General features: G+C 39.7%; 1 protein-coding gene across 6 annotated transcripts in view; it reads left to right on the top strand.

The window, feature by feature from the left end:
* The window catches only part of DAPK2 (death associated protein kinase 2), a 59573-nt gene that overhangs the window by 26716 nt on the left and 16567 nt on the right, over nucleotides 1-16290 (top strand). For 5 of the 6 annotated variants that reach the window (XM_072871211.1, XM_072871207.1, XM_072871206.1 and 2 more), the window contains exons 3-5: nucleotides 3848-4069; nucleotides 11786-11924; nucleotides 15100-15229. In XM_072871211.1, the coding sequence (XP_072727312.1) occupies nucleotides 3848-4069; nucleotides 11786-11924; nucleotides 15100-15229 (491 nt within the window). Of the gene's footprint in view, nucleotides 1-3847; nucleotides 4070-9162; nucleotides 9182-11785; nucleotides 11925-15099; nucleotides 15230-16290 lie in introns of those variants that run through there. The other variant, XM_072871212.1, reaches the window with a different exon arrangement.

The following is a 16290-nucleotide window of genomic DNA, read 5'->3' as shown; positions in this document are numbered from 1 at the left end:
GTCATGGGGTTGCACTTAATGATTTTGTTTGTGATGCTGATAAAGAGAACCTGGCTGATAAAATCACAGTAGCTGAAGGTTAAGGTTATCTGTAAAATGAGTCTTTTCCTTGCAAGTCTGAATATGATGCCCTGAGTAAGGAAATATCTGATACTAAACGTGTATTCTGGGACTGGAGACCTGCCAATTCTTGCAGAGTGAGATCTCAGACATACAGTGCATTGTGGCAGGGTGGAACAGGGCTGCTCTTGGGTATAAAAAGGAGCTTGCTGTCTTGTTTTGTCTGTTTGTAAAGTGGTTGGACATCAGCAGAGACTCGTGAATGTGAGGAAGCAAGGGCTTGTATAAGATAGTTCTTCTGGTGGTAGGATCTTGCATACCTGTTAGGCTTTACACATGCCAGGCAAGGGTAACTATTTGCACTGTTCTCAGAGGTTTCTTATTTATTAGTTGATTCTGGCTTCCTGGCCATGTAGCTTACTAGAACTTTAAAATTTATTTCTGCTCCATGGTGGCAATGCAGTGAAATATTTTTGATGTTTTTTGCAAAAGTATAATTCTGTCAAATATTCATTGATAAAACCTGAGCCTTTTCTGACTAAGGAATGCTTGGTAGGATATGGAGTACACATATGGTAGACTTAAAGTTTTCATGTTTTTCATTCCAATTACTAAGAAAAGGGTGGAGCATGGATTTGAGCTGGGGCTCCTTGCCTCCAAATCACTGAGATTCTGCAGATATTGCTTACTCTCCCCCCCATTTTGATGTCAAGTTGCCAAAACAAAATGCAGCTTTAATGAAGCAATAGTTTTAGCCAAAATTTGTTTAACTAAAGTCCTGTTCTGTCTTTACAGCTTGCTAGTTTTTAATCTCACTGTTATCACAAGATGCATTGTACACTTAAACAACGCAGACTGAAGCGCATGACCTTATCCATAGGCATAATTCTCCAGCTATCTGGTGCGCTTTACCACCACGGTAGTGTTTGTAACAGTACATACATGGCTTGTTTGCAAGGCAGATTCTGTGGTCTTTTCTTTTTCTTTCCCTCTGCCAAAAGGGAGTTTGATAAATCCCTCCTGTAATCTAGCAATGGAAAAATAAATAACAAGAAGTAACCCTCAGCTTAGAGTTTCTGGCAGCAGAGGTTTAGGGTGGTAATAAACTGTTCTTGCTACTTGAAATCACAGGTAGGCTATGAGGTCCTTTAACTAGTCCAAACAAAAGTAGTCAACTTTTCTTTCCATTAGCTTTTATTGCAGAGCTATTGCTCCGAGACTTGTCAGCAGCAGCCTGCCATCAGACTTATCAAACACAATCTCTGAATGCTGCTACTAGAGTAATTTTCCTTGACAGTTGTTCTTGCCACTACAGCACTTTCCAACTAGCTCCTTGTTTTCCACCCACTCAAATTCAGCATCCCATTTTATTATGTACTTTACACATCATTATGTCCAGGTGTGCACTAGTAGTTAGTTATGGAAAGGTAAAGTAATAAAAAATTCTGAAGTACCATTAGGTACAAGCAGGTTAATCAGAACATACATATTTATTTAAAAATTAGTGTAGTTTATTTTAATACTTTGTATGAAAGTTATTGAATTCACTGAATCAGTGAAAATACTGGGCCTCCTATTGAGCAATGAGAGAGAGCAGTAAGTGAATGAAACTCATCCTGAATGGAATGGACTGACCTCATTTACGTTTGGACTGACTTAAGTTTATGTCAAGACCAGATGTTCTTACTCCTCATTGTTACTTGAGCTGGAGGTGCTTGAGCTAGGAGAGCAGTGTGTCTGCATCAGTTTTGTCTGAAAGAGTTAACATCAATGCTTTTTGTGCTTTAACCTAGGTTTCTTAAACCTGTCAGGTTTTGAGTTTCATTTTTTTAAGATCTAAGGAAAACTTGAGGAGAGTATTTGTGTCCAAACAGGGCAATTTTGCACGAATTCTGTGAGAAATCTTTATCCTAGCTTGATTTTAGTAAAGACTAGTTGGAATTTAGAATTTCTGAAGAAACCTCAAACCATACAAGTTTCACATAACTTCAGACTACCAGGTATTTAGGTATCTTCATTGATCAACCTAAGGAGTTAATTTATTTTTAAATGTATATGCCCACTACTCTTTGCTTAATTTGAGTATTACAAATTTAAATCAAACCTAAAAAGCTACAGGTGTTTAATTAAATCTGCCAAGTGATCTTTCATGAAAAGAAATGTATTTCTGTTCAAGTGTGATTTTTCGTCTGCTTTTCAGAGTCACTTTGGACAAGAGCCTATTACATTGCATGGCACAGCACTGGTTGTCCTTAGTATTTCTGTTGCAGCAAACTGAGATGGACACCTTTGTGCTAAGTAATGTACAAATACCCATAGGCATACTATGCGGAAGAAAGAAAGTCTCTTTCCTGTTTTGCTGGTGGGGCAAAAGTGGATTGCTAAAGGGTATGCAATACATTTATGGCAGAATTCAGATCGCTCAAATCCCTCCAGTACTTTATCTACAGACCATCCTTTTCCCTTAATTTTTGTAAGGAAGAAGTAGCTCTCTTAACATGTCCTATGTAGACTAAATCCAAACACATGGTAATAGCTTATGATTTAATTTCCTTGTTTGTATGTCTGAGATTATTTTAGTGTGATTAAACATTTCTAAGATACAACACAGTTGTCCTTGTCCCTTCCAAATGGGATGAGCAAAAGGATCCTCTGAATAATCACTGTTTCATTCCACATTCTTGCCTTATGTAGAATTCGTATTACTCAATCCTGCTTTAGCTGCAGACCACTTTTCTTTCTTAATTTTGATAAGGCATCTCTCAGCTTGATTACAGTTATTTTTTCAGAAGACAATTGAGAAGGAGGGAACATCAGCTCTGTGGAGATGGTGCCTTCTCTAAGTTCAAACAGTGCTTCTCAAGGGCATGATGAAGAAAGAAAAGCTCACACAAAGAAGAACAAAGCAGAGTCCCCTACTTTCCTATTGAAGAGTCAGTAACAACTGTTTCATCTTGAAAGGTTCCCACCACTGACATAGGGCTGCAACCTGCAGGGTTACTATTATTTGAGTTAATCATCAGACCTCCAAGCGTTTCCTTCTTCGGAGATAAGGGGGAAATTTTACAGTTGGACTCGGATATCTTACTTTAGGAGCCACAGTGAGGAAAAATTTATTGGCAAATGGCAGCTACATGCCTTTTAAACTTTAATGCAGCCACTTTACTATTTGGTACAGTGGGAAATTCTTTGTCCTTGAAGTGCAGTGAGAAAGCTGCGCTTACTCTAGTTACATTTACAGCTAAATTATCAAGTGAAGTGCAGAAATATGAATAAACAATTCTCTTATTTGAAAATTGGTTACTGGAGGCCACTTCTACATTTCCAAAGGGTTATCAATCCTTTGAGTTCTTTTCTGAGAGATTATTCTTAAGGGAAATACTTTAAGGCATGCGTGTCCTTTCAGAACATCCAGTGGTGTGTTGCAGACTTGAATGCCTTAAGCATTACCCAGTGAAGGAGTGGTATTTTGAACTTTTTGAGGCAGATCTTATTCATTTAAACATGTGCTATTTTTTAGAGATTGTAACATCTGTCCTCCCTTCTTGTCAGACATTGCTTGGTTTTGCTAAATTTCAGACACAGCAGGAGGCTACCTTGTTAGGCTCTAGTAACTTTAACTGCAGAATTCTGACAGTCCTCACTATAGTACCAAGAACAAGCTTGTATGGTTAGCAGTGTTGCTCAAGGGTTGCAGGATCAAGCTTTGTATATGAATGGCTTATTTGGGAAGCTGTGATTATATGAAAGCTTTAAGAGGATTTTTGTTATCTTCTTGTCCTTGCAGCGGCCAGTTTGCTATAGTGAAGAAATGTCGAGACAAAAGCACTGGTGTGGAGTATGCTGCTAAGTTCATTAAAAAACGTCAGAGTCGGGCCAGCCGTCGTGGAGTGAGACGTGAAGAAATTGAACGGGAAGTTACTATTCTGCAGCAGATTCTGCATGCCAACATCATCAAGTTGCATGACATCTATGAGAACAAGACGGATGTGGTCCTCATCCTTGAGCTGTGAGTAAGGGGTAGGATGAGGTAAATAGGAACTGGAAAGGGCTGCAGAGGCTGCCAGAACATAGAGGCACTATTAAAATGGAGCTGTTGTGTTGTCAGGCCTCACAGATCTTGGCAGGAGAATTGAATGAGGTTGCTGGTAAACAGGCCCCCCCAGTTCATCCATGTGCCCTGGGGATACAGGTGCACCTTAACATCAGCTGAGGCCATTGTACTGAGCCAGGGAGTGTTGTCAACTGAAAACAGTTTACTAACAGAGGGATTATCTCATGTCTGCCGAGTGCTGCCCTGAAATGAACCTTGGAGGAAGGATAAATGGCCACTGAATGCTCATTTCATTTTTCTTTCTGCTTTCATCTCTTCCAGTGCATGTGAAGCCATCAAATCCTTTGCAAACTTTGCAGGCATTCTCACTACTCCCAATTTTCCTCATTCAGAGGAGACTAGGGGAAAACAGGGGAGGAGGGCAAGGGAAGAGTTTGTTTTAATCCCTAGACTTTGACTATCAAGGATGAATAGCAGCAGGGTGGGAGTGAAGGAGAGCTGCTCACTCTTCACTTGTTCCCCCTGTGATGGGGGAAAACCCCTGCCGTTCAGGTCTTGCTGGCAAGTGAACACCCCGCAACCAGGGGATCTGTGTAATGCTGTAGCCTCACCCCTGCATTGTGACCCATTGGATAGCCAGGCTACTGGTTTAGGATGACTATCAGACAGATTTGGCTACGTAATGCAAACTGGTTTGTGCTGTTTAAGAAGAGATTTAAAACCAGCTATCAGCAGCTTCTCTGTCTAGGCTGAGGGGACAATGGCTTATTCTGCAGAACCTGTGTGTGTCCCTGCCTGTAAGAAAACATGCACAGCCCAGGGAAGCTGGAGGTGCGGTCAGGGATCATCTTAACAAAGCCTTGGCTAAGGAGCCTTTGCTTAGTTGGAACATGAATTTGCATTTTGGGGAGTCACATTGATGCTTTTGTCTGTATTTGATCTTATTGACTGAAAGGAAGTGAGAGAACCTGGCTAATAGGTGTTACTATGTAGAGAAATGCCAGTTTATTAGAATTTGAAGCAGTATCAAAATTGCCAGTCTCTGCAATAGCTATTAAATTACCTGCGTGAATTCTGTTTGGCTGTTTGTTTCATCAGCCTAGAAATACTACATCCCAAAGACATCAGCTATTTCTTACACCCTATTGCCCTTCCTGTATGTTTGGTGGAACTGAAGTGAAACATTTGAGACAAATGCAGACCATGGGCTAATAATGTAATCTCATTACGTAACACAACTTGTTTTGAATGTGTTCTGCCTGTTTCTACTGCCTGGCTTGAGATTCTTAAAGTCTACCATTTGGACAGACATGCCTGACCATGTTTTGGAAGGGTGTCATATAATTTTAAAGTGTTTCAAAGTCATTATATTTTGGGGATTGCATGCAAGGGTTGGTTATGTGACATTAATCTGAAATGTGTGTGGAGGGTAAAGTTTACATGTTCACTTCAATACTGACACTAATGTATGTGTGATGGAATTTCTTCACTTCTGTAAAATGTAATGTGATGTAGAAGGACCCTAACACTAAAGAGGAATAGGAGGATGATTTTATAAAGACGAAATACCACTTTCCAGCCTGGCCAGGAGAGCTTTGCTCTGTGTAAATAGCATTTTTGCCTGCTGGCCTTGCAACCCAATATGAGTCAAAATGACATTGGAAGAGTTATTCCTGTTTATGTGACTTCAGCTTATATTGGAGAGGCTGAAGTAGAGGTTTTGTGACAAGGGACTAGTGATATCCCAAAAGAACGAAGAGTTGCTTTGGCAGAGCTAGAGCAGGACACATAAACCTGTCACAGTAGTTTTCAGGATTACTAGTGTGCAATACCAAGGGAAGATTATTAGAGTAACTAACTGATCTATCAGATAGACTGAATATACTAAAGTGTTAGATGCTACAGGAAATTGTCGTCGCTCTAGGTACATCATGTAATTAATTTCACCTTCCCCTGCTTGCACCAGGGATGCAAATTCTTCACTGTGAAGTCAGGAGGGGAACTAAGTTGCCTTCTGCTATTTGGCTTTCTGTTCTCAGTACTATTTGCCAGCCATTCTGATGCATATTAGATTTGACCTGTAGCGGCTGGGAGGTCACAGAAAGATCACTTGCTACTCTGTATTGCACCTGCAGCTGAGTGCTGTGGAACATTTGGATGTCCCCAGATTTAATAGTGTTACTGTCGATGTGGTAGTTTGAGAGTCATTTCAAGAAAACTTTGCAGTTGCCTAATGTCAATTACAGAGTAAAAAAAATCTGCCATGATACAATTATATCACTTTTTAAAGAAATGAAAAAGGGGAGGCACCAAGTGATTAGGTCTGTTTATACCCAAACTTATACTGGGATAATAAATTTGGATGAAACTTGGAGCTTGACTTGTTGCCATTCCAGGTGTTTCATGGCTGAGGGTCAGGACTATAAGAGAAGTGAGTGACTCTGTGTGCACGGATGATCATATAGACCTATGTCCAAAGCATCTCCTTCTATACAGTTCATAGTGTGTGCTGTTGGTCTACCTTAAGGAGTTGCAAGGGATGTAAATTATCTTAGTGCATGTGCAAATTTATATCTATGTGTATTTGTGTGGCTCAGCCTTCCTAATCTCCACTGAGAACCAGGGGAAACCTGAACGCTGTCACACAAAGCAGAGAGTAGAATTGTGTGCTCGTACTCATGAGAGCCAGCAATGGAAATACCTCTTCTAATAAATGGAGCTTTGCTGGTCAGAATGTATGGTCTTGGCCTAAGGGCATGAAATTTGTCATGTAATGAAGGAAGTGGTTTAGTTTTAGATAGTCGTGCGAGGAGCAGGGAGTTGGACTCGATGATCCTTATGGGTCCCTTCCAACTCCAGATATTCTATGATTCTAAGACAGACATCAATTTAAGCTTTTTGGGGCTGTGTCGTGCTCTTTTGTGGAATCAATATCATCTAGTTCACAAAGCTCTGAGTCTTAGAGGAGCTACACAGAAGATGACATATCCTTTATCTGTCAATTCATGGTACTTAAGGTAAAGCTGTAGGCAAGGAAACAGCCTGAGGTCTTCTACTTATTACAGTTTTTAGATAATGAGTAAATGATGCAATTTTTCTGTATGTATGAATCAGGAAATAGAGACACCGTGGCTGAAGTTATATAGACCGTATGTTCCCTAGGGCACCTGCCTCGACCTTGTCTATGGAATCCAGGCAATGAAGTTTTGATCTCTGAGTGAGATGAAATAACCACAAGCTTTCCAGGGGAGCCAGCACTTAGGCCAGGGAGCATTCCTGGAGATTAATGTGACTGCTGGCAGATGGCATATGAGTGATGATAAGCATCTGTTAATTTTTAAGTATACGTCTATGGCCAAATGTTGGTCTCTGTAGCCATGCACTGGAAGACAAGAAAGGAGCTTGCTTTTTCTGACTGGCAGCTACTTTGTGCTAAAACAACCTCCCATTTCATCACCATCTGCTTTTTCCTGTCCTCACATGGCCTGACACATTTTGTGTGTCCTATTGTTGTGCTGTAGCTTACTGCACTTTTAAAAGGCTGGGTGCAACAGAGTTTTGACCTGATTAAGGCCACTGCACTCAGCTGCTGTATACAAATTGAGGATGATGATAATTGCTAATAAAGCTAATTAAATTCTCTCTGTAAACAGATGATCTTTCCTCCTGACACTCTGATATCAGAGTCTCATACTCCCTGCAGTTTATCAAAATAAGCGTTACAGCACCTGGCCAACTAATCTTACGTTAAGCTACAGTGGACTTCAGCTTTGAAAGAATGTCTCCAGTATTCTTGATTAATTGAAGAAGCTACCCTGGTGTTTAAAAGAGGCTTTGGCTACAATGTTGACCCTTTCCCAAACTCACTGTGCTGTCACAGGCAAGACTATCTCCTCTTTATGCAGGGGTTGATTCTACAGGTGCTGTTTCTTCTGTTCAAGAGCAGGAAGAGCATTGCCAAGTCCACTGCTGTTACATGCAGTTTGGCAGGTACACAGTTTGCCCTTCCTTGTGCACATTGTTCAGGGATATGCTCTCCACACCTTTTTGTGACCTTGCTGTTCTCTGTTTCTTGGGTCCTGCCTTGAGGCTGCTTTGCCCAAACAAAAGCAGCCTAAAGGCAGGTTTGATTGATACACCAGTCCCCTCTACTGGTAAGGGTTACGGTGGTGTAGACAAAATAAAGCTGTTTCCAAGAAGTAAGACAGCATTGTCGTTTGTATTTTATTAGAAGGAAGAGCAAAGGTTTCATTTGTTTGCTTCTTTGTTTGCCATGGGAATAAGGTGACATGGTAAAAGGGGAAGAGATGGAACCAGAGGAAGGAATTTTTCTGTAACCTAAGGTCCTTTGAGAAAGGAGCATTTGCTCTTTTATGGGTGGTGCTGATTTAGAAAACGCGCCTCCTTGGATGTTCAAATGTAACTTGTGCAGTTATGAGTGTTTTACTGCAAAAGAGTTAGTGCTGAACTGCTTTTTTTCTGGGATTCCATAATGGCTGGCTTTTGGGATTGCTAAGTGTACTGCCTGAGGGTTTCTCTGAGTTCAGGTGCATAACTTGGATAAGAATGATCCTGCACTAAACTGCTTACCACTGTCTTTGTACCATTTACTCAAACTGATTTTACTCAATTTTACTCTTTTAATTTTACTCAATTGCAATTTACTCAATCTCTTACAATTTTACTAAATTTTACTTAAATTTACCCTTCCTGATTTTACAAACTGATTTTACTCAAACTGATTTTAAAGCCTGAGTCTTTGTTAATAAGAAATAATCACATCTCTTCTACTGAATTTTCCTTTAGATTATTCTTTTAAGATCTCTGCAGCTTAGGCTAATGTCTTAGGCTATACCACAAGAGACTGGAGATTAATGTACTGTTTGTAATGTATGCCTATCTCTGACCTTCAGAAAATGAAATGCTCATGTAGTTGTTTTGAGAGAGACTTTTGCTGATAAAGTAACAGACGGACTTCAGACTCCCTGAATCTTTTTTTTGTTTCCTTTTTAATTTTTATGTTGTATTCTGTACCTTGGAAGTTCCCCCTGCCCAGCCTGATTCAAGGTTAGTATGAACTAGAGAGAAGAGGGAAAATACAGCAAGGAGCTAGCAAGTAAATCTCCTGTGATCCTCGTTCTTGCAGGCTGCACAGTTTGTTCAGTGATGCCTTAGGTGTAGCTGGTTGCCCAGGATGTTGCTGAGGGTGCTGTTGGGGCAAAATCCCTGGTGTGCCCTGAGCAGCTAACCCAACTGTTTTAAGTGACCAGTCTTGGGGGCAGCAAGAGAGAAAGGGAATTAAGTACCTCCAGTCTGGGCAGCTAAACAATTTTCTGACATTCCTTTGTGTAGCAAAGGAGATTCCTCAAAAGAAAGTTGCCAGCCTCCTCCAGGCAGGAAGGCATCCTCTAGCATCCTCAGCACAGTCCTCTGTGCCAGGGGAAGGTGAGGGGAATGGCTTTCACGAAGTGGCTCAGCTTGTGTGCTCTACTTAAGTGGTATCTTCTTTTGCTGGTGTTGGAGAACCAGAGGCTGGGCTACATGGGCTGTCGGTCTGGCCCAAGAGAGAACTTTTTTATTCTTAGTCCTGATTAAAGAGTTCACCTTAAGGAACAATCACCAAGGAGATTTTACAGGGTAAAAGAGAAAGAGAGAGTAGTGTGCCTACATGGTTAAATTCCAGAAAAGTATCCTGGTACAGCTGGCTTCCTGATGACCGGACCATAGTGCCTGCCAGAGGTGATTGCTTAAGTGCAGTTTGAATAGGAATCATTAAGGAAATGGTAATTGCCTGCTCTCTGTACACAGATTTCACCAAGAGACTACCAGGTTTTACTTAAAGATTTCTTTACTGGCTTCTCACAGTCAGCTGTGATAACTTTTAAACTAATGAACCAAGGCCCCTAAACCTACTACAATAAGGAAAGGAGACAGTGTTCCCTGACTCCTGAAATGCACAGGGTAAAACAAAACCTGTCTGGCAAGGCTGATGGTAGTGCTGAGACCCTTGGTATGTGTCACCTAAAAAGAAAATCAGAGACCAAATAAGAGTCTCACAGGCTGAGTAACTGAGATTAATAGGAAAGAGAAGGCGGCAGGCAGACACAGCAGTTGCAACATATTCCTGGGTCATATAAGTTTATTTTTGTTTGCCAGCCATTTAGTTGTAACAATTAAAGCATCAAGTGACTTCTGCCCAGGTGAAGTGTCCTGTCTCATGTTGCTTGGAAAGTTTCTGACTACGTGGGAGCTGTGAAAAAATATCCAGTAATCAACACTCAAGTCAATAGGCCCTGTGTAAATCTCTGCCTTTGGAACAGCAAGGTATGCTGTCACCCACAGCAACAGTAGAAGCTAAGAAAGAAGCCCAATGTCTTTGTGGCTTTTGACACATTGTTCTTGTTTGCAGTTGACTTCTCTTTGCAGTTTTTGTAGCTGTTCACAATAGTTTACTCTAAAGAGGCAGAGTAGGGAATCACCATCTTGTCACCACCAGTGTTGTGTAGGAGCCTGCGGTCAGACGAATGTTTGCACAAAAGACCTCTGCAGTGCATAGTGTGATCTAACTTGTCTGTGAGTCAGCACTTAGTTAACTCAAAGCATTTGAACCTGACAGGTTTTTTACAGGTATTTCATCAGACAACAGGGCCAAAAGCTTGTTTTCCAAAAATGACTGTTGGATCTCTCAAGTCTTGTGCTTGCACTCTGAATGGTGGGCACAGATGGTGGTACATACACCTGAGCCCAAGAGCAACAACTGCTTTGTGGGTGCCCCAACAGTAAATTTGAATGAAAATAAATAAATAATATTAATGACAGTGTGAACTGGAAACAATAAATGTAAGCATAATTATGAATAACAACTGCAAACAATGCCCAATTCAGTATCTAGATCATCCTGTTTCATAATATATAGAAAAATAAGACTGGAACTCTCAATACAAGGCACAAAAATTAAAATAGAAGTCTTACCTACTAAATATGCACGGAATATATTTCAATTTTGATGTGAAAACTCATAGTAACTAATAGCACTTCCTTGATTTTGGAAAACAATTTTAGGTAGCTTCCAAACTGCTACAATCTACTTTCTTCTTAAAAATTCAGCACAATATAAATGCTTTCCTGTCAGTTATGTCAGGCAAGAATCTGTATTAGAACAATGTAATGGCTGTTCTGGAAAGAAAAGAGATTCTGTTGGCAGATCTTATTGCCTCATGTTTCTGATGGTAACCGATAAGGGAAGTAATTCTTTAACAGTTGTTGACTATTACAACTTGTTCTATTTCCTCTGTCTCATCCAAAATGAAAATGTTGAAAAATATCAGTTGAAGTGGTTAACATCAAAGTCTACCTATTGAAATATGTACATGTCTGTAGATTCATCAAACAGTGTACCTTTTTTTTCATCCTTTATAATCCTTGATGAATCAAACCTTGCAGAATCAATGAATTAGGGAAAGCTAGTCCTTAATTTACATGGGAGAGAGCTGAAGCCAAAAGGAAGTTTTGGCACACTTGAGACCAGAACATAAAACTCGAGATTGTCTGCAAGAGTGGCCTTTTTCTAAGTGTATGGAGTTTTTTTACTAGTTTAGTTTTCTGTGCTTATGTTTATTTTATGTCTTACAATACGGTAGATAACAGCATATTTTCTGGTGTGTTTTGCAGAGTTTCTGGAGGAGAACTCTTTGACTTCCTGGCACAGAAGGAGTCTTTGAGTGAAGAGGAAGCAACCAGATTCATCAAGCAGATTTTGGATGGTGTGAATTACCTTCACTCTAAGAAAATTGCTCACTTTGATTTAAAGGTAAAAATGCTGATTTAGACTTACTGTTACTGTTGTTTTTTAATGACGGACTGTACCTTCTACAGTTTGTTAAATATTTGCATTTGATAACATGCCTAAAATAATTGGTAAGACCATTTTAAATGCACTTCACAGCGGAGTGCTCCAAGGAAGACAATCTCCTTTATCAGGCCTGTGGTAACTTTTGGATGGGCTTATATATTTACTGACTGAGAAAAAGAAATTGTAAGTCTTCATCCTTTAGCTGTTTGCATTTGTGGTATCATCCAAAGCATGCTTTTTAAAAAAAAAAAAAAAAAAAATTAGAATGATGTACAGAAGAAATGCATTTTTGGGAAGAGGAGTGCCAGGTCCAGCTACAAACAACTGTTGCTGCTTCCATTCCCCACTGTGTTTAGAATTATATGAGGAGTATGTGTCATCCAGTGCAGTTTGGTTAACAAAAAGACTTTTTGCTTTCATAGCTGCTTAGGGCCTTGAAAGCACATTACACAGAGCTCTCTTCCTACCATATCAGGTGACATCTATAGCTTTGGTCCTTGACTTTGATATCAGTACAACTGGCCTTGACCATACAGAAGGGACTATCTCTCTCTCCTTTTGATTGTGGCCTACCTAGGTGAACGTGCTTCTCTGAAGCTAGGAGTTTGTTGGCCTTGGGAATGAAACTCTTGAGACTAGAAGAAAGTGCTTTCTCAGTAGGAAACTTGCAGCTACAGAACTGGCTGTGTCAAACATTGCTGCTTCCAGAAATACATTCAAAATGCATGTATCCCTAGGAGAAAGTAGAATAAAACAGGAGGGAACTGTTTTAAAATGAAGGAAAAAGGAAGAAAGTCTACTGCTAGATTACATGTTCCTTGTCCTAACTTTAAATCCAGGTTGGTTTATTACTAATTACAAATTATGCGTGTGCTATAGATAGACTCCTCCCAGATTCTCAGGATATGTATGCTGCTCCTTGTGCTAAATGTGTGCCTAATGCTGTCTCTGTCTTAAATTGCTTGGTCTTGAGTCAGTGTTAATGGCATACATGTAATCATTGCAAATGTTGCAAATCACGTCTCACCTAAGAAACTGGTTAGCAAATTATGGTACAAATCTTCACGGGGTGCATGTGAAAAAGCTTAGGAGATGTGTGAACATATAAAGGATGTGCACTTGATTTTGAAATTACTACGTGAATCCAGAAGCCAAAGACTGAAAGTTTTCACTGTGTATTAGAAAACAGTGTAATATACAGTGGCATGAAATTACTGTGAGAATACAGGTGGAACTTTTTCTATACTGATCTCTAGCTACTAGTTTTTATATTTAATACCAGTAATGTCAGGTGGTCAATGAAGATGCAAGAAATGCAAGATAGAAATCAGAAAGGATAAGTAAAGAATCATTTCACTGATAGTGAATATCAAATGACCTAAAACACATTCACAGAATAACTCTCCTGGGTTTTATAGGACTGGGTTTGGAGTTTTGCTAGTGTTAAATCACATGTGTATTTTAAGCAGTGATCTGATTAGATAGAGGATGATTCGTAAGTATCTTGTCACTTGACAGGGCTCCATTGACTGCAGTGGAGCTACAGTGACTTACACCACCTAAGGAATAAAACAGTCCAAGAGGTAGTGACTGTGACTTTTTGCCATTTCAGTCTGTTCTGTCTGCTCTAAACAAGCTTACATCATGTATCTGGGGTGAACACACATGCTCTAGATCCATGGAAGAAAATCAGACTTGTTAGCCTGAGGCTAAAATATTCTTGGTCCAATGACTACGACAACAAATTATTCATATGCTCTCTTTCCCAGTGCAGCTCTGACTGAGAGTATGTGTTAGCAGGAGCTGCTTCCACGTTAGGATCTGCTGTGAAAAGGCCAGGCAGCTGCCAGCAGAGAATCAAACTGTCTCACTGTTGCTCTTGAGCTTATGATTAAGTTATGACAAATTAATGCATTAAAGCTCTTAATGGGAGATAAATTGAACCCATAGTTTACTCTGAAACCTGTGAAATAGGGCCACGGTAGAGAGTAACTAAGGCTGAGAAATTTAGTTGAAGAAATAAGTTTATGAAATATCTGTTATATCTGGTAAAGAAAGTCATAGTCTGTGGTTGAAAAAGTTTTAATTTCACAGTTCTAGCTTTGGCTTTTCCCTACAATGCTGTGAGAAATGCTACATGTTCTTTTAATAGCTTGCTATCATATATGAGCTAGGACCTCTGATCCCAACTCTTTCTGTTTTCTGGACTGTTCAGATAGTAAATCCTAGATCTTTCCTGGCCTTGTGGTTGCAGCTGTGAATTTAGTCTCAAAGAAGAGCATTTTCCTTCCCTAAGTAAATTCAGATGTGACTAGAATCCCTCAAGAAGCATTTAATAAGACATCTTCCAGTGGATTACAATACAGTATAGGGACAGCTGGGCAGAAATAGTGAGGCTGCACAGTGTAAATTCCAAGAACAGATCAGTAAAATTGCTGTCAGTCAAAATATTCAGCGGTGCAGCAATCCCTCAGGATCAAACAATGGCACTCTGTCTCTGCACTAGGTATCTGCACTGCTTCAGCTACGTGCTAGCTGCTGTTATGTGTGCACCAGTTGTTGTAACTGAGGCAAATCCATGGGGTCAGGGTGTAACATCTTCCCAGGAGGCCCTGCGGGCCAGGGATATATTTTCTGTTTTAAGAAGGGACAAGATAAACTGAGCTTCCGCTTCATGTTACATCACAATGCTGCTGGGCCGATAATCTAGTGGCATATTTTGTCAGATTAGGGAACTACATACAGTTGTGTGAAAAACTTCTGTCTCATTGTGAAAACAAAGGTATCTTGTTTTCATCCTGGCAATAGCCATAATTAAGAAAGTAAGCTTAGGAGTGCTAACAGGAAGATACAGAAAAACAGATTTTTGCATGAGATAAAATTAAAGGAATTAAAGTATTACTTTTATTAGATTTGCTTTGCTTTTATGAAGTTCTGGTCCAATCAATGATGCCAAATTTCAATGTCGTCATCCCTTTCTCAAAAGAATTAATTGTAAATGGTTAGGCACAGGTATGTGTTTCTTGTTCTAGTGTTATACACATGAAGAAAAAAAAAAAGCACTTGAGAACTCTGTTACTTTCCCAAGATATTAATATTATAATAACAAAGATCTATCTTTTGTTATTTTTAGCCTGAAAACATTATGCTTCTGGACAAGAATATCCCTATTCCACACATCAAACTTATTGACTTCGGCCTGGCTCACAAAATAGAAGATGGAGTTGAATTTAAAAACATTTTTGGAACTCCAGAATTTGTAGGTGAGCAAGTGACCCGTTCCTTTGTCTTGTATTGCAGGTTCCATGCAGAAGTTAAGAAGTGAGGGATAGAAGTAGTTTCAATCTCATTTGTATCAAAGTGACCTAAATCTAGAGGTTTACTTTATTTTTCTGGAATAGCCAAAAGGTGCTTTCTATAAACCAGATGTGGTACTCCTGTGAGAGTAGGTTGCTGCCAAATAAATATTTAGACATGTAAATTCAGGATTTAAAGATGTGAATTGTAATTTGCAAATGCAAATTATAATTTTTTACTTTTTGCCTGGGGCAAGTAAGCTCTCTGCATTGTAGTACATGGGTACACAGTTGCACGGATATCTCTGTCATTGCTTTCTAGATAAAACTGCCTCACACTGTACACCTGTTGAGTACAAAACCCTCACCTCCCCTTATATTTTTCCACTTGATTCTCTTTTTATGACTCACTGATCATAATTCTAATCTGTCTTGCTTTGGATTTTAGGTTAATCCTACTCCTTTCTACTAGTTTCAGTAAGAGGTTTTGGGGTTGGTTTTTGGGGGGTGGGGGGCAGGGAGAGAATTGTAATTCATATTCCAGTTAAACACAACTGTTATAGACACCTGTTTTCATCTCATTACCTCACCTTGGTCTTTTCTCTTGCATGCAGTCTTATATGGGGATATTTTCCAACAAGGAAATGTTTCTTATAAAGATCATAGGGTTTGACATGGATAGCAATGTGGTCTGGCATGTAATTTCAATCTCTTGCCCAAGGGCTGTGTCTGACTGGCCATTAGAACCTATCTTTAATGGCATCAGTTAAAAACAAAAAAAAGTTCAGATTTTAGGGTTAACAGTATCCTTGGGAGGTGAAATAATTTGGGTTTTTTGTTATAATTTGCACTGTAATTAGTATATAATATCTGCTTCACCCTTATTCTTGAGTTGCATTATGCTCCAAGTTACTCTACATAATCTCTTCTGGACACCTGTGAACTTGAATTCCACCAGGGCTATAAAACTATAAACAGTGCATCCTATAACTACCTTTCCTTTTCCCACCCTCCTTTCTCCCTCTTTG

Source organism: Ciconia boyciana, chromosome 8, assembly GCF_034638445.1.
Source record: "Ciconia boyciana chromosome 8, ASM3463844v1, whole genome shotgun sequence".
NCBI classification, from domain to species: Eukaryota; Metazoa; Chordata; class Aves; order Ciconiiformes; family Ciconiidae; genus Ciconia; species Ciconia boyciana.
This window is presented reverse-complemented; position numbering and strand designations above follow the sequence as displayed.